The sequence below is a fragment of the Octopus bimaculoides genome, chromosome 3 (genome assembly GCF_046866305.1).
Source record: "Octopus bimaculoides isolate indiv1 chromosome 3, ASM4686630v1, whole genome shotgun sequence".
Classification (NCBI taxonomy): domain Eukaryota; kingdom Metazoa; phylum Mollusca; class Cephalopoda; order Octopoda; family Octopodidae; genus Octopus; species Octopus bimaculoides.
In genome coordinates this window covers 46067012-46090549 of record NC_142930.1, presented here as the reverse complement: position 1 = coordinate 46090549, position 23538 = coordinate 46067012, and the positions used below count along the sequence as shown (strand labels likewise).

General features: G+C 38.6%; 1 protein-coding gene across 1 annotated transcript in view; it reads right to left on the bottom strand.

Moving 5' to 3' along the window:
- Positions 1-23538, bottom strand: part of LOC106882314 (uncharacterized) — a 50262-nt gene extending 26724 nt beyond the window's left edge. Inside the window, exon 1 of the mRNA XM_014932947.3 lies at positions 22287-23538. Coding sequence (XP_014788433.1) covers positions 22287-22335 — 49 coding nt within the window. The 5' untranslated portion in view covers positions 22336-23538. The remainder of the gene's footprint in view (positions 1-22286) is intronic.

The window sequence follows — 23538 nt, the reverse complement described above, 5'->3', positions numbered from 1 at the left end:
AAATCATTTTATTTCGGTAGAGAGACTAGTCCCTTTTCCTTCCATCTAGCTATGAGTGTTTCCACAAGCAGCTCTTTATATTGTTTCTTTTTTTGCTTATATTTCCCCTGGAGTTTCTCATTTCTTTAGGGTATTTATTTTTTTAATATTGTTGCAATACTAGAATGATTTTTTATGTGTGCTGGAATGCCATTTGTTAATGTGCTGCATTTATTGTGTGTGATGCTTGTTTTTGCATTGCTGGTCGCTTAGATTTTTATTGTTTGTGTTTATTCTTTTTATTCTTAGTGCTGGAAGATGTATTCTTGCTGTTGGTGTGGTGGTGTTGTTCTTGTGCTTGTGATGATGGCGTTTGAGATAACAATGGTAATGGAGATGATGGTGTTGATAGTGCTGGTGTAGCTGCTATTGGGTGTGGTATTAGTATATTGTTGCTTAAAGGCACCTCCCTTATTTGTTCGCATCTCTTAGTTTTTTGGTTGGCATATTTTTCTTTTTCTTTTTTTCATTTGTTATTGTTTGCCATTTAGTGTTCTCCCGTCACCTTTACTACACGACATGTCTGTGTGATGTGAGTCAAGGAGCGGGCATGTTTTTAGGAGGTTTGTAGTATTTTTCTTTTGATATAATTGTTGTCTCCATTACTGTTGTTGCTGCTGTTGTCTGTTATGCTGTGGTCCTTGATGTATTTCTGTCGTTTTAGTTGCTATATATGTGTGTATGTATATATAAATATATACATATATATATATATATATACATACATGTATATATATATATATATATATATATATATATATATATATATATATACATACATACACACATACAAGGAAAATAAGACAAGGTAGAAAATACTAAAATGATTTTATCATGAAGAACATTTTAGTACCAGTTTCACTCATTGCAACTTTTTCAACTTAAAGTAAAGCATGAAAAACAATTAAATTGTGGAAAAATTGAATGAAATGTTTTTTTTAAAAATATATTTCCATAGTTTTCAAATGCAAGGAACATTTTCCTTTTTTCTGCCTTTACAAGAGTAAAAAGAAAAGACAGAGACAGGCAGAAAAACGGAAAATGTTCCTTGCATTTGAAAACTATGGAAATATATTTAAAAAAAAAACATTTCATTTCATTTTTCCACAATTTAATTGTTTTTCATGCTTAATTCTAAGTTGAAAAAGTCGCAATGATTGAAACCAGTACTAAAATGTGTCACTCCCTAACAGTGGAAGGAACCTGTGGAAGTGAGAGACCCAGGAAGGCATGGGATGAGGTAGTGAAGCATGACCTCTGTGTCCTTGATACCGGGTCACAGCCAATTTCCTTAGATATCGAGGACCTTTTCTTACAATACATGAACTTCTAACTTGTTGTCTCTTGAGGTCTCTGGGTGAGACTTGGATCCAACTTGTACAAATGCAAAACAAAAGTCAAACATAAAATAATAATAATAATAATCCTTTCAACTAAAGGCACAAGGTCTGAAATTTTGGGGGACAGGGTTTGTTGATTACATCGATCCTATTGTTTCACTGGTACTTAATTTATTGACCTTGAAAGGATGAAAGGTAAAGTTGGCCCTGGTGGAATTTGTGCTTAGAATGTAAAGATAGATGAAATACCACTATGCATTTTGCCTGGCATGCTAACGATTCTGCCAGCTCGTTGCCTTAGTAGTAGTAGTAGTAGTAATAATGGTTTCAAATTTTGCCACAAGGGCAGCAATTTTGGGGGAGGAGATGAGTCGATTACATCGACACCAGAGTTCAACTGGTACTTATTTTATCAACCCTGAAAGGATGAAAGGCAAAGTTGACCTCAACAGAATTTGAACTCAGAACGTAGCGATGGGCGAAATACTGCTGAATCCAGTGTGCTAACGATTCTGCCAGCTCGCCACCTTAGTAGTAATAGTAGTAGTAGCAGTAGTAATTATTATTATCATTATTATTACTATTATTATTATTATTCATGGTGTGCACGAATGTTTTACATTTGGATTCAGTGTCCTTGATACTGGGTCACAGCCAGTTTCCCTAGATATTGAGGACCTTTCTTACAATACTTGCTGTTCCTAACAGAGCAGATTTCTAAATTAAAGCAACTCTTTTGTGACACCAATCTCAGTAAGGAAGCTGCTAAGTTTGTTGGTGATGTGCCTATTGTTATTTTTCTTTTTATCTTATTATTCTTTTTAAGGTGGTGAGCTGGAAGAATCATTAGCGGTATTTCACTCATCACGATGATTGACGAGTACTTTGTTTTATCAACTTCAAGGGATTAAAGGTAAAGTTGACTTGGGCTGGATTTGAACTCAGGACATGTTGTTCCGAAACAAATACTGCAAAGTATATTTTTCTGTGATATTCTAACAATCCACCATCCTTAAAAATCCTCTTTACTACAGGCACAAAGCATGAAAATTTAGGGGGAAGGGCTAGTTGATTACATCGACCCAGTGCTCAACTGGTACTTAATTCATCGTCCACCAAAAGATAAACGATAAGGCTAACCACGCGGAATTTGAATTCAGAGCGGAAAGCCGGAAGAAATTCCGCTAATAATTTTCTCCGGCGTGCTAACGATTTTTATTTCTTTACTGCCCACAAGGGGCTACACACACACACACACACAGAGGGCACAAACAAGGACAGAGAAACGGATTAAGTCGATTATATCGACCCCAGCGCGTAACTGGTACTTATTTAATCAACCCCGAAAAGATGAAAGGAAAAGTCCACCTCGGCCGAATTTGAACTCAGAACGTAGCGGCAGACGAAATACCGCAAAGCATTTCGTCCGGCGGGCTAACGATTCTGCCAGCTCGCCGCCTTCCGCTATCCTTAATACTGACTGCATTTAGAATGTACCACCCAAAATCTGACATAAAAAGATTACATTTACAACGAATACAGTGGGCAGAGCCTTTACGACTAGAAATTATTATAAAATATCTGTAGTAAGAATATAAAAGCATTTTGTTAAAAACTGAAACCAACTAATACAAATAGCTACTAAAATAAATAAATAAATAAATAAATAAACAAAAAACTATTCTGCTTTCAAGAAAGTTAACGAAATACAAAACTGACTGAAATGACAGACTATTGTGAGAGGGAAAAATAAACAATAGAGATTGTGGAAGGGCTGAAAACTAAATTCAAAATTGGGTTATAGACTGTTATTCTAAAACGATGGCAAGAATAGCATTTGTATAGGAAATGCTAAAAAAAAAAATGAACGGGGTGGAAATAGATAAAGAAAAATCACGGCACTAGTTATGAAGCTCAGGACTCTGAGATTAAAGGATATCTGATTGTAGTACAAGGTTCAAATTCAAAAGCATTTAATAAAATATTTCCTAAGGTTGTTGTAACTGTAGAATATATGAAGGTTGAGAAGTGTAGTGAAACTACCTATCGTCACTAGATACAAAACTACCTATCGCCATTAGATACAATACTACTATCGCCATTACATACAATCTTCTCATTTAAATATAAATAAATGCGAGCGTAGTAGAGAACCCATTCCTTGTCATCACGTGACTGATTATTATTCGAATCGGCAACTTCTTCGAACCGTTCCCGCCAGAACGCAAACTGACCAATCACAGCCCCTAATAAGGTCACGTGATAGAGTATTAAACTGAAGCATTCGGGAGCCAATAATTCGCCTTAAATAGATCAACTCATACCCAACAAATTTGTCTCGGTCCAGTTTCTTTTAGAGACTGTTCCGTGTACCACACGACAGCAACAGCAGCCAGCGACCACTTCAGCAGCTTCGTCCAGCCACGATGACCACCGCCGTCGCCACATCAGCAACAAGAGTCTACGACTACTATCCAGCATCATCGTCATGACCAACACGATTACTACCAAGCAGCCTCTACACCACCAGCGTCAACACAACTTACTATGTACACCAAACCAAACCTCCGCGGCACACATCTCTCTCTTCGATTCTGTTAGGTGACTTAGCTTCACCACGATAATAAACAGACAAGAGATCTCAGCCTGCGATAAACGTCTGTCCCATCGAAGCCAAAACACAACTAGTGATCAGCTCTGCCAAACGACGAACATCTGTATAACAAGAATCACGGTCCGGCATGGATGTCACGACATCACAACTAGTGATCAACTCTGCCACACTCAGCCAACTCACTTCACATACAGATTCATATTATTGTGTACCCAAGAACTGGTATAATTGCTCACGTGTTATTGACTCTTTCTCTGCTGTAATATTTCACATACACTTACATGTATCACTCACATACATACTTTTCTTTGTATGACGGCCTGTCTTTGATTATGTTCTTATATGTCGCATTCACACTCACACACAGACATACATCTTTAACGCTACAATAAATATCTCTGTTATTCATCTTATACGGTTGTGGTCTTTCATTACTGGTCATCTATGTTATCGTCGTATAACATATCTTGTATATCATCATATCTGATATATATATTTTGTGTTCGACCGTGTGACACGTTTAAATAAAAGGAGTCCTCTGTTTTTCCATTCGTCACCATTTCTCCTTTTTGAGTTCGCACGGTCGTACCTTACAGAAGAAACAGTTTATTACATTGTCTCCGATTAACTCAAGAATACATGTATATGCACGCAAGTGAGGCTTTAATGCAGTGGAGAATAAACCATTATGAAATACTAGAAGAGATCTCAGAGAACAAACAAAGCGACCATTTTTTGGAATGGGCCAGTTGTTGTCAAAGACAGTCAAGAAAGGAAGTACCTTTTGATCAATTTTAGTCCGACTTGATGAAGTTTTCTCTCATGAAACTGAGAAACTGTTCAACTGTCTCAAATAAAAGAGATCATAAATTGTGATAAAAGAGATCCGAAAACTAAAACTAAACCCGCAGAATAATTCTCATTCCAGTTCTCCTTCGTGATGTCTAATCCAACTTAAATCCCATACATCGCCTTTTACAAACACACAAACCACTCTCCAATTCCTTTCGGAGATCTTTCACTCTTTAACTATAGTATATTTCTACTGTGTAGGTTACACTCTTAAACCTCGCTCTTAAACCTCGCTCTTATTTTGCCACCCATCTCTCACATGTAGATATCAGCAACGACTTTCAATTACTCTAACTTTTTAAAGTCTCCTTCCCCAGTCCTCCAAATACATCTGCTGCTCTATGACTCTGAATTCTTCCAACCACCACCAGCTCCTCGAACATATCTTTCCTGCATCGAAGACATTTATCTCACTTCACTCCTGTCCGAAGACATCGTTGTCTGTGACACCGATGTTTACAACTCTTCTTGATTCTTACACACATCATACACTGGTGCAGCTGGAGCAGAAGTCGAATCTTTCACAGCTGCCAACTCTTAATATTGACCAGTCGCATCGTCTACATACATCCACCATCGAGACTTCAAACACTCCTGATCTCCTTGTCATCTTCAAATCCAACTTCTACCAAACCATCACTGCCTCTTCGTCATCACCTCGTACAACCATTGCTTTATCACGACTACCACACCCCCACTTCGCTAATCCTATAGTTCAGCTGACTGGTCGGGACTCCGCATGTCCTTTTCTAGCTCAGTATTTCTTCTAATACTTATATTGTGTCCTAAATTTATCCAATATCCTCACCAAACTTTTTAATCTCCCTCTCTCTCCCACTCTTTTTCCTGAGATATATCACACCCTTGGAAACACTCTATAGAGAGTTCCATTCTCAAGAAAGGCAACTTCTCTGGCCTCGCCAACTACCGCCTTATAATATTCCCTTTCAATAACTCAAAAGTGATGGATGTAACCATTAATAACGACTTTCTCCAACACTGAACAACATGTAACTAGAAGCGCACGATCACCTTAAATGCTCGGCCATTCCTAACAAAAGTACATAATCAACGTAGCATACAAAGCAATACAAGACTGGTTAGAGCCAGGAAATACTTCAGCTTCAAGAAACTGCTAACCCTCTACCAGTGGCGGCTCGTGTATAGGAACCGTGGAACTGCAGCATCTCCTGTTTCCCCTCGATATTATCGATTACATTCAATATAATGAGTCCTTTTTTTCTTTAATTCTTACTTTATACTCGTACATTATATAATCATCAAGCTTAATGTCAGTAGCTATCCCCTAATTTATGAAAATAATACAAAATTCCTTGTATAGAACTGTGCGCTTCACAGTTCCAGCGATGCGGTGTTTGGCTGTTGTGCGCATACTCACATCTCCGAGATAGGAAGCTTCACGCTTGGGAGAGAGAGTACTGCGTGAACGACAGTGCCGACCCCGGTGTTCCGGTAAAAGGTAGTATTTCTTTTTGATTCCGCGTTTGTTGGGCTTAAAAACGTGTTTATATTCTTGAATGTGATAAAGTGTAAAATTAAATTATTATCCTGCTTCCAGCTTCAGTGTTGCTGCCAGGATTTGAAAGATAGGGCACATTTCCCCCACCTTATTTTGTGATTAAGAGGGGATTTTTGAAAACCAAGGGGGAATTCGCGGCGGTGTTCAGTGAACAAATTAAACACACTATCCGGCATTGGCTAAAACGCGAACTGATCAAGTCTATGTATAAATTTTCTGTTTATATGTTTGTTTCATTTTACACAATATTAAAACAACGGCTAAAACTTTTCTGAAGCAGCACTCCCATTAATTTTATCTACGATCCGCCACTGCCCTCTACAAACCCAGATTAGACCCGCAGTCGAACATTTGGAACATTGCTGCATCTATACAAACAGATATCTACAGAAAAGCCAGTGAACTGATTAGTAAGAAGCTGCTCATCAACACGCTCCAACCTCTCATCTACATTAGGGATGTATGCTCTCTCTCTCTCTCTCTCTCTCTCTCTCTCTCTCTCTCTTTCTCTCTCTCTTTCTCTCTCTCTCTCTCTCTCTCTCTCTCTCTCTCTCTCTCTCTCTCTCAGCTTTTACCACCATGACTACAAATGATTCTTCTCAGAGTTGGCCGATCTCGTGACACCGCCTCTTAGACACTCCCAATTCACTCATTTCCTTTTCTCTCGTCACCCACATTGTATCCACTCTTCAGTCCACTCACTAATTAATTACAGCACCCTGTCCTCCATACCCAGAACGTCGCCCCCTTGAAATTCCTTTCTTGCAGCCGTTGATTTAAAACTATTCAAAAGAAACGTTAACGGCGTCGGTCTCGCCAGCCGGACTAATGAATCTAACAAAACATTATTGCTCTTTTTTTATGACTTCAGCGAACAAATTATTTGCTGGTGCATGCTGATATCTACCGACCGATAATAATCGTCATGTGTTATTCACCACACACACGACAATTTATTATTATCAAAGAACTGTTAACCATAAATTTGGATTGTGCACTCAAGTAGAGTGTGGTTGCATGAAAGCCATACCATTAAAGTTTCAAACACTCCCCTCCAGAATAACCTGGAATCCTTCTGGATTGGGTGGGGTGGATGTGAACAAACATATAAACGTGATATTACGTAGCAAACCGCTCATCTGAAACCTAAAGTATCAGCAAAGACATTTTAATAATTGAAAAACTGAAGAATGAACATTCACCTGAGAGAGACCGGAAAGTTGACTCCTGGTCCAGGAATTTCACGTTCTACAGACAAGCCTTCATCAACCTGTTCCAAAAAAACAATGGATGGTAAGCTTGAAATATATTGTCTGGCAGTTGCACATACCACTTTATGCTAAGAACCAAGAAATCCATGTAGGCCTATAGTATTTCTAAATTCAAATTACATAAATCTTAGTTGAATAGAACGACTGATAATGTAGTGACTAATAAGTTAAACGGTGGGGGAATCCTCGGTGATGCTGAACGGCTTCTCACAGATTAAAACTGCTGTCAAAGAATCGAAATAGCGCTCGACTTCTAGTGGCAGTCAGAAATTCTCACTCACGACTTGAACGATATGTGTTTATATATATGTAGTGAAACTACCTATCGTCACTAGATACAAACTACTATCGCCATTACATACAATCTTCTCATTTAAATATAAATAAATGCGAGCGTAGTAGAGAACCCATTCCTTGTCATCACGTGACTGATTATTATTCGAATCGGCAACTTCTTCGAACCTTTCCCGCCAGAACGCAAACTGACCAATCACGGCCCCTAATAAGGTCACGTGATAGAGTAAAATTCTGAAGGCATTTGGAGCCCTCTTAACGCTATATATAGATCAACTCATACCCCACAAATTTGTCTCGGTCCAGTTTCTCTTTGAGAACTGTTCCGTGTACCACACGACAGCAGCAGCAGTTCCAGCGACCACTTCAACAGCTTCGTCCAGCCAACGATGACCACCGCTGTCGCCACATCAGCAACAAGAGTCTACGACTACTATCCAGCATCATCGTCATGACCAACACGATTCTACGATTACTACTACCGAGCATCAATCTCCACCAGCGTCAACACGACTTACTATGTACACCACACCAAACTACCACGGCACATCTCTCTCTTCGATTCTGTTAGGTGACTCAGCTTCACCACGGTAAATAAACAGACAAGAGTTCTTAAACAGACAAGAAATTCTCAGCCAGCGACGAACATCTGTATAACAAGAAACACGGCCCGGCATCGATGCCACGACATCACAACTAGTGATCAGCACTGCCACACTCAGCCAACTCACTTTCACATACAGAACTTTTCCTATAGTGTACACAAGAACTGGTATATAATTGCTCACGTGTTATTGACTCTCTTTCTATCTGCTGTAAACACTCATACACACATGTATCACTCACATACACACTTTTCTTTGTATGACGGCCTGTCTTTGATAATGTTCTTATATGTCGCATTCACACTCACACACAGACATACATCTTTAACGCTACAATAAATATCTCTGTTATTCATCTAATACGGTTGTGGTCTTTCATTACTGGTCATCTATGTTATCGTCGCATAACATATTATATATATCATCACCTGATATATTATTTTGTGTTCGACCGTGTGACGCGTTTAAATAAAAGGAGTCCTCTGTTTTTCCATTCGTCACCATTTCTCCTTTTTGAGTTCGCACGGTCGTCCCTTACATATATATTATCATATGTGTATATTAGGTTGTTCCTAAAATAATGGTCAATTTCAGAAAAACAATTTTACTCTGGAAAATTAACAATAGAAATGTTTTGATTTGTCAAAGTATGAGCCGTGAACGTCTATGCATCTCTGCTATCGATCAACGTGATTATTTATGCTTCGTTGATAAAAACTTATTAGCTTTGATGCTAAGAAATCTTTCAAAGCTGATTCCATCTCTGGTTTTGGACCTGAAAGTTTTATAACTTACAAGCGTGTTTAAATGCTTTAAAAAATGGTAGTCAGTGGGTGAAAGATCAAGAGAATATGGAGGATGCGGTAAAGTCTCGTATCCCAAGTCTGTGAGTTTCTGAAGCACCATTCTTGCAACATGTGGCTTTGCATTATCGTGGGACAGAATTGGGCCACGCTGATTCACCAATGCAGGTCTCATTTTATGCAAGTGAGCATGCATTTCAGCGAGTTGATTGCAGTAAACCTCTGCTGAAATGCTCTGATTGGCTTCCAGAAAGCTGTAATGGACAACACCAATTGCAGACCACCAGACAATCACCATAGTCTTTTGCTGATGCAACTTTGGCTTTGGGAAATGTTTGGGGGACTCATCACGATCATGCCATTGACCTGATTGTTTATGGTTATCATAAAGGATACACTTATCGTCACAAGTGACTATTCGGTCAAGAAAACGAGCATTGGTTTTTTCGCAGAAAGAGCATCGAACATACTTCAAAACGCCGAACATTTTGATTTTCATTGAGCTCATGTAGTATTTATCGAGCTTTTTCACCCTACCAATTTTCTACAGATTGCGTGTGACCGTTGTAATACCAACACCAAGCGCCTGAGACATTTCTTTGACGTGGGTTTTGTTCAACAATTGCTTTCAATTGTTTATTGTCAAGACTGCACAGACCGTCCTCTACCTTCTTCATCTTCAAGGCTCTCATCAACACTACGGAATTTCTAAAACCACATTCGTACTTTGCGATCACTTGTGGACCCCTCTCCCCATGCTCTGTCGATATTCGGCATCAGTTTGATGTTTGAGCAGCAGTTTGGAAGACATTGTGCCCAAGCTTGAATTGACGCAAGAAAAGTAAGCGAAGGTTCTTTTTTGTCATGTTCATAATTAAAGGCGCCTATGCTTCAAGAATGTTTTCTGTCTGAAACAAGTAGAAAATTATTAAGGAGCATACATCAATTAAGTATTTTGAAATTCACCTAAAATATAATTAAAATGCTGATAAAATTGCATTTCAAAATAACACTCAGAGCGGCCATTATTTTTGGAACAACCTAATATATATATTATAGGTGCAGGAGTGGCTGTGTGGTAAGTAGCTTGCTTACCAACCACATGGTTCCGGATTCAGTCTCACTGCGTGGCACCTCGGGCAAGTGTAACCTTGGGGCCGACCAAAGCCTTGTGAGTGGATTTGGTAGACGCAAACTGAAAGAAGCCCGTCGTATATATGTGTGTGTGTGTGCGTGATCGCGTGTGTATGTATGTGTGTGCATGTGCGTGTGTCTGCGTATTTGTTTGTGTGTCTGTGCCTGTTCCCCCACAATCACCTGACAACCCATGTTAGTGTGTTTAGGTCCTCGTAACTTAGCGGTTCCGCAAAAGAGACCGATAAAATAAGTACTAGGCTTACAAAGATTAAGTCCCTGGGTAGATTTGTTCGACTAAAGGTGGTGCTTCAGCATGGCCGCTGTCAAATGATTGAAACAAATAAAAGAATATATGTGCGTGTATGTGTGTAACGGAAATGCAGTTCGTTGCAGTCGAGGGTCACCAATGTAACGGTAATGGTTGAAGTGGAATCAGTGGTCACCAGTGTAACGGTTGTTGCTGCAGATGTGCAAGATGAACGAAGAACGGTGATCGAAGTAGTAAAGAAATATTTATTTACCGTTACTTTAATATAAGCCATACCTCGAAGGGTAGGTTAGTGTAATAGTATAACACAGTTCGTAAAGCATGCAAGGTAAAAAAAAAAGTTAATTTCGGCCTGTATATGTGTGTATACGATCTTGTAGCAGTATATAGACAGAGACCTAGGGTCTTACAGAGACGTGTTGTGTCTAAGAAGGCGCAGGGTGCATGGAAAACAAGCAAGAGAAGCATGGTGTGGTGCAAGAATGTGACAGTATAAGCATGCAGGTGCATGTATGAACGTTGTGTGGTGCAGCAAAAGAAATGAATTGTACAGAAATTAGTAAACAAAAGGTGGAAAACTTAGCTGGAAATAGTGCCCTTGTTAACAGTCTATTGCTGAAAGTGAAAAAAAGATGTGCATGCAACGAAAAAGAGCTGTTGAAAGTCGATATGAGAGTCTTATATATATGAAAAAGTTCGTAGATAATGCAGACGAAAAGCATGTGTGCCAAAAAGGTTGCATGTCCGGGCTTTCGTATTTTCTTCCAGTTAAATTGGGTTCCATGGTCAGCGAATTCTTTCTGCGTCAGCAGGATTGCATTGTAGTGAAGTTAATCACAGTTTGCATCGCGGTATAATGCTTTTTGTTGCGCGTACTGTAACAAGTGGAACGAGGGCGCATCTTGGTAGTGACGAAGATTGTCGTTCTTTTCCTTAGGTTTAGCGATTGTTGATATGAACACTGTAGTTCTTTAGTTCGAAGTCAACAAAATTCAGCGGCATGTAGCATCAAAAGGAAGTAATTCTTTCTAGACGGGTGACCAATGTAACAATAATAGCATTCGTTGTTGCATCAGTAGGAAGTAGTTCTTTCTAGTCGGGGTTACCAATGGTAGACACCGTGGTTTTACGAGAAGGAATGAGTGTTCTTAGTCGGGTCACCAATGTAACGGCTTTTGTTAAGGTGTGGGTTGCCAGTGTAATGGTTGTAAGATGAACGAAGAACAGTGATCGAAGTTGTAAAGAAATATTTATTTATCGTTACTTTAATAAATGCCATACCACGATGGATAGGTTAGTGTAAAACATGCAAGGTAAAGAAAGTTAATTTCGGCTTGTATATGTGTGTACACGATCTTGTAGCAGTATATAGACAGAGATATGCTAATATTACAGAGAAAAGAAAGTGAGCTAGTGAAAGTTATAGAGTCGAGGAAGGTTGTGTCTCATAGTTGTCTGGTTGTAACCTTCTTTTTCCCTCTGGTCCTTTGTCTTTAGTGGCTGCTTGCTTGTGACCATGACTCTAGATGTCCGTTCACTAACTAATTTTTCCTTGCCAAATTCTGGTATTTATATCTATCCAAAACTAGTTAGAAAGATAGACATATTATTGAGAACAATAGATTTCGTTGGTGGTACCTGTTATCTCAATTCTAACTTTTGGTGGCCTAGAAGAGGTTAGAAGGGTCAAGTGGCAAGGCATTATTCTGCTTAGTGAAGGCACATGGTAAAGGTAACTGCTGTCACACAAAAAAACTATTGCTTTACCATGAGAAAAGTACTGTTGAACTGTTAGGTGACATTTGGCTATCGAGGATCTAATCCACGAATCCTGCATGAAGCCACTACATATATATATATATATTCGACGTCGTCGTTGGTTTTATCCCGTATCCGAGAATTTATTTTCTTCTTTACTGTACACTTCCTTTATGGTGCTGTCGTTGACAATTTTGTTGACCAATTCTTACGTGAAACTCAGAGTAACAGTTCTGTGATTATTTTGTAGCTTTAATAATACATACATACATACATATATATATATATATATATATATATATATATATATATATATATATATATATATATATATATATATATATATATATATATATATATATATATATATATATCAAATATTAATTTTGTATGTATTGTGGCGGAAATTTCATTCGAGCCTTTCGGTCCCTCTCAATGTAGAAAATATATTCTCTATTGCAAAAATTGCCTCCATCCTTACCCACATACCAACTGTCTCTGGTAAAAATTTCTGCAACCATTTCTCGTGTAAATATTTAATTTAGAACAAGGTCGAAATTGTTCTGTCTCTAACCATGCGTTATATCCGCATGTATTTATAAAGCGATTAGGTTTTCTTTTTCTTTTTTTCAAATAAATTTCTTTAATCTTTAAGTGAAAACAAATATAAAACTTTGTATGCATTTAAAGAACTCTACGTCACTTCAGATTTCTTCTATACAACTTTTATTGGACTAGTATTTAAAGAAAAATTATATTTGTATCGACAGTGTTCAGTTCAAAATAATGACATCTATAGTACAAGTTGCGTATACCTACAGACACCGGGGAAGACGAAGAGAGAAAGCAATACGATTAGCCAATCTGGTGCGTTGTGAAATACCTATCACAGGAACCTGGCCAGAACCTGACGTATAACAGGAAAATGAAATGAAACACTCTGCTTTACTCACGCAAATTCCTCAAAATTCGGAATCGTCCCTAAGACCGAAACAAAAAACAGGGCCATTGAAAAACTAGATGGCTCCCTAGAAAAACCTATTGGCGGGATTTTTTTCCGGCTGAAAGAATCGATAGAGTGACTCTACTCAGAAGGCTGTAATCTCATTTGACAGGAAACCCGATATAAAGAATATATAAAACAAGGCTATGACTTTAAATACCTTTAATCTGACCACACGTATATATACAAGCTGAATGATAAATGAAAATGGTTTGATGCGTAGAGGCCATGGTCTTTTCCTGTGCGTTACCTCCTATCTGCTAGCTGGCGTGTCGTGTGAGAGATTACGTCATCACAGTCTCGCGTCCCAAGGCAGAAAGAGGAAGAGATGAGTCTCTGAACCTTAATGTCACGTAATACCCTCTATTGTCCAGCTTGTTTCAACCTGCTATCAAAGGAGGTAACTGCGACTACAGAGCCCTCCTTATACCGGTAGCGGTCGATTAAGAGTAGTGTAGGCGGAATAGGTGTGCACTAGGAGGGCGCAGAAGAACTAACCATGGCAAAACAGTTGTATGAACAATTGAAATCGGAAAAAATACGATGCAAGTATGTACAAGGAAAAGGTTCAGCAAAGAAAGGTGTCCAGTCAAATAGAGAAAAGTATATATGTACAATGATAAAGAAAGAGAGAAAATGTGAATGCGGTGTCTGTAACAACATAAGTCTGTTCTCCAGAACAGTCACTGGCGAGGCAAAGTTAAGAAATGTAAATAGTCTGAGACACAGAACATCTGACATGCAAACGTGATAACAACTGTCCAGGAAACTGGAAATCACAGGATGCAAAAGTCAAACTGCTTGAGATGCAAAAGTCAAACTGCTTGAGATGCAATGTTGGTTGCTGGGACATGAGTAGTGCCAGAACTTTGCCTGCAAGGGCAGTGAGTCGCTTGTAGTAGAAGAAAAGTGTTGTTAGTCTGCAAAAGCAGTAGGTCACTTGCAGAGGCTAGTGTTGCAAGCTAGCAAGAACGGTGGGTCGCTTGCAGAGGCAGGAGGTGCTAGCATGCAGGAGCAATGAGAAAGCAAGATCCTAGAAAATGGTGCATGCGTATATGAACATTGAAACAAGTTAACATATAATATACACAATATTCAAAAATATGTACATACATAGGTAAAGTCATGAATAAGGAAGTGATATGCAAAGAAAAGTGAAAAAAAACCCAAAAAACAATCAACTGAAATGCAATACAATGCGCAGGCAAAGAAAAGTTCCAGTCTTTAAAGCAGAGTTCAATTAAGTTCGAAGTGGCCAATATGTCTAAAGGTGTCATTTACGTGACGATGCATCTTGGAACGCTGACATTGTAGACAGGCACGTGACCAAACAGTAATAGACCGGCGCATATTCGGCCAGAAAAAGCGGGCCGAGATGAGTTTTACTGTGGTCGCAATGCCGGGGTGTGACAGTGAATGCAGTGCTTCCAAACAGCACGACGGTGATTTTCAAGAACAAGGGGTCGTAATGACTCAGTAGAAACATCGCAGAGAATGGTTCCTTCAGAAAAAAAGGCAGAGGCAGGTATTCAAACTTGCAGCAGGAAAACTGTGGCGAAGAGACGTCCAGAGAGTCTAAGGAGGGTTGGTCAGTAGCCGTAGCAACCAAATCAATCGTAACAGGAGACGACAATGCACCGACAGGCAGGCGAGATAAGGCGTCGGCGGGGATGTTGTCAATGCCAGCGATGTGACGAATGTCACTAGTGAACTGTGATATGTAGTCCAAATGCCTTGTTTCGCTGGGCGAGTACCGGTCCGTTTTGGCAAAGAGAGCGAACGTTAGCGGTTTGTGGTCGGTGAAAATCGTGAAATCTCTACCTTCGAGAAGATAAGAGAAATGCTTCACTGCCAGGTAAATTGCTAAGCGTTCTTTACCAAACATACTGTATCTCAATTCGGCATTTTTCAGCTGGTGAGAGAAGGCTAATGGCTGTCTTCGGCTGTTGACAGATAACTCTAAAACTACGGCAATAGCTGATGGTGATGCGTCTTCCTGTAATACCAGCAAATTGAAGCAAGAGGCGCACGTCCGAGCGAGAAGCAGCGACGTCCGGTTCTCCCTTCAGTATGATTCCATGAAAACGAATGGTTCCTGCACATGCGTGCGACATAACGGGTCAGTTCTTCAATGGCCCGCAAGATTGCGGTGGATTGCATATCGTCCGGTTCAGAAGAAATACAAGCTTGAAAGGAAGACGAAGAAGTGCATCGAGGCAAAGGAAAGGGACTCATGTTTAGAGGATAATAAGAACGGAACGTCACGAAGAACAAGCTAGTTGAAAGAAACGCCGTTAAAAATAGCAGTCAAATACTCTAGTAGGAAGAGGACACGACGAGCAGCGAACTAGGAATTTTTTTTTCAGTGGCAGAAGATGAAAGTAGAAGTCCTTGCTAACGGATTAAGAACAAAACATGGCTAACACATGGATAATCCGGGTGGTTGATAGAAAGAAACTCATACATGACACATAGGAAACATTTGTTGTCCTTGTGAATTCTAGAGAATATTCTAGATAATTGTTTTTCTTTTATTTTCACAAGCAAGAGGAATACTCCCCTAGGACACTGTGTCTTCAAAGGACCAAGTTGTAAATCCAGTTACAATACAAGGAAAAATGATTTGCAGTTTCCTGCTTGAAAATGGTGCCAAAATTTTCTGATGAAGAAGACAATATGGCGACGAGAGACATCGGTGGTATGCTCCTATATGATGAATGGCGGTCTGGTCGCGGAGGCGAAAAAAGGAATACGTATTCACTGGTCAGAATTCGTCCGAGGTTCACCGTTTTAGAAGGAATTGTAGTGTGCTGCGTCGGGTCACCATTTTAGATAATACAGTTCTATATTTGAGAGATGAGGAATTATGTACCTTATGTACATTTGACGGATATTTGTCCTCTTCTTGTTGTTAATACAACGTTTCGGTTGATATACTCTCCAGCCTTCATCAGGTGTCTTGGGGAAATTTCGAATCTGGGTTCTCATTCCTAAGGTATTTTTCGATGTTGTTGTTATTGTTATTGTTGTTATTATTATTATTATTATTATTATTGAGTGAGAGAGCAGTGCATGCCATCAAAGTGACACGGGTAAAATATACGAAACCCATTATACCCATCATGACTACCCGTCTGATAAGGGTACATCAGGTACATGCATCACAACCATATGTACGCGACATGGTGATCTCATATCAAGATAAACAGCGCATGACCTTGTAGGTTGGGCCCAGTTAGAATTTTCTTCAGGTCGAGTAGCCCATCCTGCTCAAAAGGTCCCTGAATAAGGTTTGTTTAAGGATGTTGAGCAAAACACCCATGTTTCCAAATGTGAATTATTCAAACCCCAAAGAATTCCTCTCAACACATGGCTATGATTCTCCCCCACTACTTCTGCTCATGATCAGAGATGCACATATCGTCGGCCACCAAGGGACATGCTCAACTGGTTAAGGTCAAACAACTGACAAGCAAATCTGTGGTATTAAGCAGAATATTTGCTGTAGCCCATCTTTTTATACTAAGACAAAACAATGTACATGATTACACTTCCAATCAGTTAAGATCAGAAACCATGAGAGCCACTGCCTGGTACAGCATCGGACATCATTTATTATTATTATTATTATTTATTATTATTATTATATTATTATTATTATTATTATTATCATTATTATTATTGTTGTTGTTGTTGTTGTTGCCTTTGCACAGCTTCTAACGCTGGAGATGTACTACAGTGTCAGCTGTTCACTACCAGTGAACTAAGGTAACACCTCTTATTTTCGAGCACCTTTCAGACCCAACTCTGAAAACAGAGAGGAAGTTGTCACAGATCATGATTAAGAACAAGGACCACTTTATACCAATGAAGTACAGGCAGCTGACTCAACACTATAATAAACTACTACACATGTACTGTCTGCCTAAGATTCACAAGGATGGTATTCCATTAAGACCTATAGTGAGCTGCAGAGGTTCAGCATGTCATCCACTGAGCCGCTTCCTTGTGGATATAATCAGTCCATTAGCAGGTAAGTCAACATCGTACGTGTAGAATTCAATCCACTTCACAGAATTGATCAAGGATACTCCCATTGGATCCAACCAGATGATGTCTTCAGTCGCGGTTTTGCACAGCCTATATTTGTTATCTCTCAACGTTTTCTGTCTTTTATGCTGTAGGTACTTGGTGAAGATTTCTTGTGCTTGAATTGCATGGAGATGGCCTTCTAAGTGGGATGTCATAAACTTATCGGTACCCCATGCCAAGTTTTTGATATGATCACTTCCTTCTGTGTTTTTTTTTTGTTTTGTTTTTATGTCAAATACCCATGGTTTGTTTAAGGATGTTGAGCAAAACACCCATGTTTCCAAATGTGAATTATTCAAACCCCAAAGAATTCCTCTCAACACATGGCTATGATTCTCCCCCACTACTTCTGCTCATGATCAGAGATGCACATATCGTCGGCCACCAAGGGACATGCTCAACTGGTTAAGGTCAAACAACTGACAAGCAAATCTGTGGTATTAAGCAGAATATTTGCTGTAGCCCATCTTTTTATACTAAGACAAAACAATGTACATGATTACACTTCTCAGTGAACTGGTTCATTTTAAATTATTTTGTTCTCTTGATAGATTTCACCAATGCTCCTTGGGGAGAGTTCTGTATGAGCTCTTATTTTATATCTCTTCTCGAGTTCATTAGTCATCCTAATTATGTTAATGATTTCATGATCACAAACATGGGCAATATAGCGACTGGTCTCTCTCCTCTGCTTCAGATACTGCTCCAGTGTTACAATATGTGCTTCATATGACATCAATACAGATTTGAGACACGGCCACCATCCTTGCGTGGTAAGTATAGCCTGTCTACATCTTCATGGAAGTCAAACCGAGAAGCTTGAGAGTTCGAACATCTATCTCATTGAGTCCTTGTAGTGACCAAGTCAGAAGGCCAAACGTAGGCGCGAGGACAGGCACTGCAAAGGTGTTGCGAGCAAAATGCTTATTGTAAGTCGAAACCATATTCTCTTTACACTCCTGGATTATTTATTCCCGGCCCTCTCCTTATTTATGGGTCCATCGTATCTGACATTCTCATCTTGTCTAAGATACCTATAATCGTTACTTGACTATAAGGTTTGTATTGTCAAGCCGTTCGTTTTCAGGTTATCAGGGGAGTGCGCAACTTTTCCACGTTTTATGATTAAAAAAATGCATATTTGGACTCACCAAATTTCATTTCCAATGTCTGTAAAAAGTTGGGAAATGAGGTCCGACTGCTTTTTTTACATGGTTGATATTTAACCCATACAGTTTCAGGTCGACGACGAAGAAAAGATGAGAGATACTTCTGGATCCATTTCTTTGGCCACAATATTTTGTGAGCAGGTATGATAGTGAGTTTAATGAGACCACGAAGAGTAACATCGACAAGCTATCACCTTGAAGACGCCTCTTTAGTAATGAATACTAACCGACTCGATTTACTCTTTACCACTCCTAAAGAGAAAAGTGGTGTACCAAGTGTTGTTCAGGTATTCAATAGCGCTCAGTAGTGGTTGTGGGACTTTAACTAACTATGTATGCGTGCATGTATGTATGAATGCACGTTTTTATGTATATAAATATGTTTGTATTCAATCATGTTTGAGGCATGTATACATATTAGCAAGATAGAGCATAGAAAAACAAAATACCTTATTGTAATTTTTAAAATCATTACAAGATCAAATCAAAATGGAAAATGTAATATTCAATAACAATTTATGTTTTTCAAATTCGAAGAGGGGCGATACAATTTCTCTTTCATAATAATAATTGTCAATGAGTATATCGTTATTGCCCAAAATAAAGGTAATTTTAAATTCTTCTGTGAATATGCTGCAATGATTTTCTCCTGGCAATATGTGCAGAAGCTTGCTGACATATTTTTATAAACAGCGACGCAAATGGCAAAGATGTGTGTAGCATTATTAGTTCTCATGATCTCAGCTGATATATTTATTCCTCGCCTTAAAGAAATTTTCACGCTGCACTTTATGTCAGTCAATGAAACATATGCAGATGTCTCCTATTTATCAACTAAATCAGCAATTTATGGCCATGTCCTCGCTAACATTTTTTATCCTCACAATAAGAATTGAATTAAAATTAAACTGTAAGAATAACGCCAGCATCCTATATATCGTTCCAATTTTCGCTATTGACGGTAAAATTTAAAATAATATTACATCAACAATAATGTAGAAGAAAATTGTGGAATCACTTATATAAAGTCATTAACATCATTCTCATTATTACTATTTTTAACAATAATAGTCAGCAGTTCGAGATGAGCTAACGAAGGAACTTCTACTAGGTTCCTTGTGCTACAAGAAATAGCAGTCAAATTTCCTTCAAATCACATGTTATTGTTTTAAATGAAGACCACATGAGACGTTATAGTCCTTGATATGCAAACAAGACTGACCTTGGGGTAAATAGCACCATCAATAGCAACACAATTGTTTTTTTTTATGGTTGCCCAGAGATTAAGAAAGAGGAAAACTAGAATCATTATCAGCAAAATCAGCAGTAATGGTAATAACGAAATAATAATAATTATATGGTTTAAAATTTTGGCACAAGGCCAACAGTTTTTGAGAGACGGAAGAAGTTGATTATAGAGACCCCAGTACTTAACGTGTACTTATTTTATCGACCCCGAAAACTGAAAAGCGAAATCGACCTCGGCGGAAATTGAACTTAGAATGTTGAGACGGACGAAATGCCGCTAAGCATTTTCTCCAGCGTACGAACGATTCTGCCAGCACATTGCCTTAATAATAATTTCAAAGCCAGTGATTTCGGGGGAGAGGTAAGTAGATTACATCCACTCCAGTACTCAGCTGGTACTATTTTATCGACGCAGAAAAAATAAAAGGCAAAATCGACGTCGGTGAAATTTGAACTCAGAACGTAAAGACGGGCGAAATGCTGTTAAACATTTTGCCTGGCGTGCTAACAGTTCTGTCAGCTTGCCGTCTAAAATAATAATAACAATGCTTTCGGCGATAGGCACAAGGCTTGAAGGGTTTATTTATTTATTAATTTTTTTTTTTTTGAGGTGGGGTGATCGATTATATCGACCCAGTGCTCAACTGGTACTTATTTCATGAACCACAAAAGGATGAAAAGCAAAGTCGGCCTCGGTGTAATTTGAACTCAGAACGTAATGCCACTAAGCATTTTGCCCGGCATGCTAACGATTCTGTCAGCTCGCTGTTTGAATAATAATAATAATAATAATAATGATAATAATAATAATAATAATAATAAAAATTTGGGCGCAAGGCCAGTAAGTTCGGGGAAGGGAGTGAGTTGAACATCGACCCTAACATTCAACTAGTACTTATTTTATCGACCCCCAAAGGATGAAAGATAAAGTCGACCTCAGCGGAATTTGAACTTGGAACGTGCAGGCGAACGAAATGCCGCTAAGCATTTTGCCTGACGTGCTAACGATTCTGCTAGAATAACTATAACAGCAATAACAACAACAAAAATAACAATCCTTTCTACTATAGGCGCAAGGCCCGAAATTTGGTGGGGAGGGGTAAATCGATTATATCGACCTCAATACGTAACTGGTACTTATTTAAGCGATCCTGAAAGGATTAAAGACAAAGTCTACCTCGGCGGAATTTGAACTCAGAACGTAAGGACGGACGAAATGCCATTAAGCATTTTGCTTGGCGTACTAACGATTCTGTCAGCTGGCCTTCTTAATAATAACAACAACGACGACGACGACGACGACAACAACAACAACAACAACAACAACAACAACAACAATCCTTTCTACTATAGGCACAAGGCCTGAAATTTGGGGGAGGGGGAATGTCGATTACATTGACCCAGTACTCAATTGGTACTTATTTAGCTACCTCGAAAAGATGAAAGGTAAAGTCGACCTTTGTGGAATAATAATAATAATAATAATAATAATAATAATAATAATAATAATAATAATAATACAGGAAATCCCAAAATGGCTGAAGTTCAAAAGATAGTGCTCATGGGAACTGCCCATATCCTACGTAAAATACTGTCTATGTGATCTCAAATTTTAAAACAAACACACAATTTTCTTATGGTTTCTTAAACATTCTCTAGAACAACACTATGTACAAATCCAAATATATGGTACCCTAGGCATAACACCTACATGAACTTCTAGCTTGTTGTCTCTTGAGGTCTCTGGGTGAGACTTGGATCCAACTTGTACAAATGCAAAACAAAAGTCAAACATAAAATAATAATAATAATAATCCTTTTTACTATAGGCACAAGACTTGAAATTTGGGCGGGAGGACTAGTTAATTACAACTGTTCCATTGTATAACTAGTACTTATTTCATCGACCTCGAAAGGATGAAAGGCAAAGTCGACCTCGCCGGAATTTGAACTCAGAACGTAAAAACGGACGAAATGCCGTTAAGCAATAGTTTATAACAATAGTTTCAGATTTTGCTACAAGGGCAGCAATTTTGGGGGAGGTGTGAGTCGATGGTATCGACCCCCAGTGTTCAACTGAAATTAATTTTATCGACCTCAGAGGGATGAAAGACAAAGATGATTTCGGTAGAATTTGAAATCTGAACGTAAAGAACCGGAAAAAATACTGTTATGCATTTTGCCCGACACTCTAACGATTCAATAATAATAATAATGGTAGAGTGGGAGTTGAAAGAGCAATTTTATACTTACAGTGAAAAGAGATGGTCACTATCAAGGAAAGAAGCGCTGACCAGTTCATGCTCTACTTCTGTATTGAGGCTTTTTGGTCAGATGGATAAATTTCTTATAACTATTGCATGCGGCATCTACGATAATGCACTCTTAATCTGAATCACAGTGCACTAACAGACACTTAGTAAATATATCCAGATTTGGTTGAGGTACGAGTCTGTGCAAATATGTTTCTTTATATAGTTTGTAAGTTAATGGAAGTGATATTTATGTTTATGTATGTATACTAATGACTGTATGCCTGTACATGTTTATGGGTGTGGATAATGCATAGGTGTATAAAATCTGCATCAATGGACTGAAAGATGAAGGCCTCAGTCTATGTATATCTGGATGTATCAATGTAAAGAGTGTTGTATTTGTATGTTATGTGTTAGATTGTAGAGCTCTGGGTTTCTATCTGTGTCATTGACAACTGTATGGGAATAGAGTGAGATGTGAACTGATGGTGTGTATGTATTTAGATGTCAACATATGTATTTTTATGTTTATATAAATGTGTATTTACATGACTTGGGACCACGATTAAATGTATATGTGAGCATATGTGATGCAGGCATCTATTTCTATGTGTTTGTGAACCCTCTTTACATGTATGTTTGCCTGTGTATGTTTATGGTAAGTATTGACTCTGTGTGTGTGTGTGTGTGTGTGTGTGTTTTAACGATGTGCAGGACAGAATGGGTACCTCGGTCTTTTGCTTGAATGGTTACTTGCATTCCTTTTCCTGTGCCCTATCGTTGTGGCATTCAATTCTTGAAATAAAGTAATTTAATTATATAAACGAGAAATGGTATGGCAAGAATGAACTAATGAAACTTGGTGGGGGCTATAGTAGTTCCACGTCTATTGCTAGTACTCTGCTTCCACCCCAACTTCTGCCATTGCCATCCAATTCCTCTGCATCTGCTCATACTGCTGCTGCTGATTATAGTGGCGGTACCGTTTTTTCTCCAGCTTTCCTTTTCTTATCTTCCCTTCTCTTGTTGCTCCTTCATTTCATTCCAGCTTTGATATTTTTCTCATACATTTAATTTAAACTTTAAAACAAAAATGGAAAGGAATAAAGAAAATGCAAGAGGAAATAGTGAATCAAATCTACTATATTTGACATTGCAATTTTGTTATTCACGACTTAATTTAACAACAGGAACTCTTTCTTGAAATACATTTCCAGCAACTCACCGAGATTGGCGCACCCTTAGTTCTT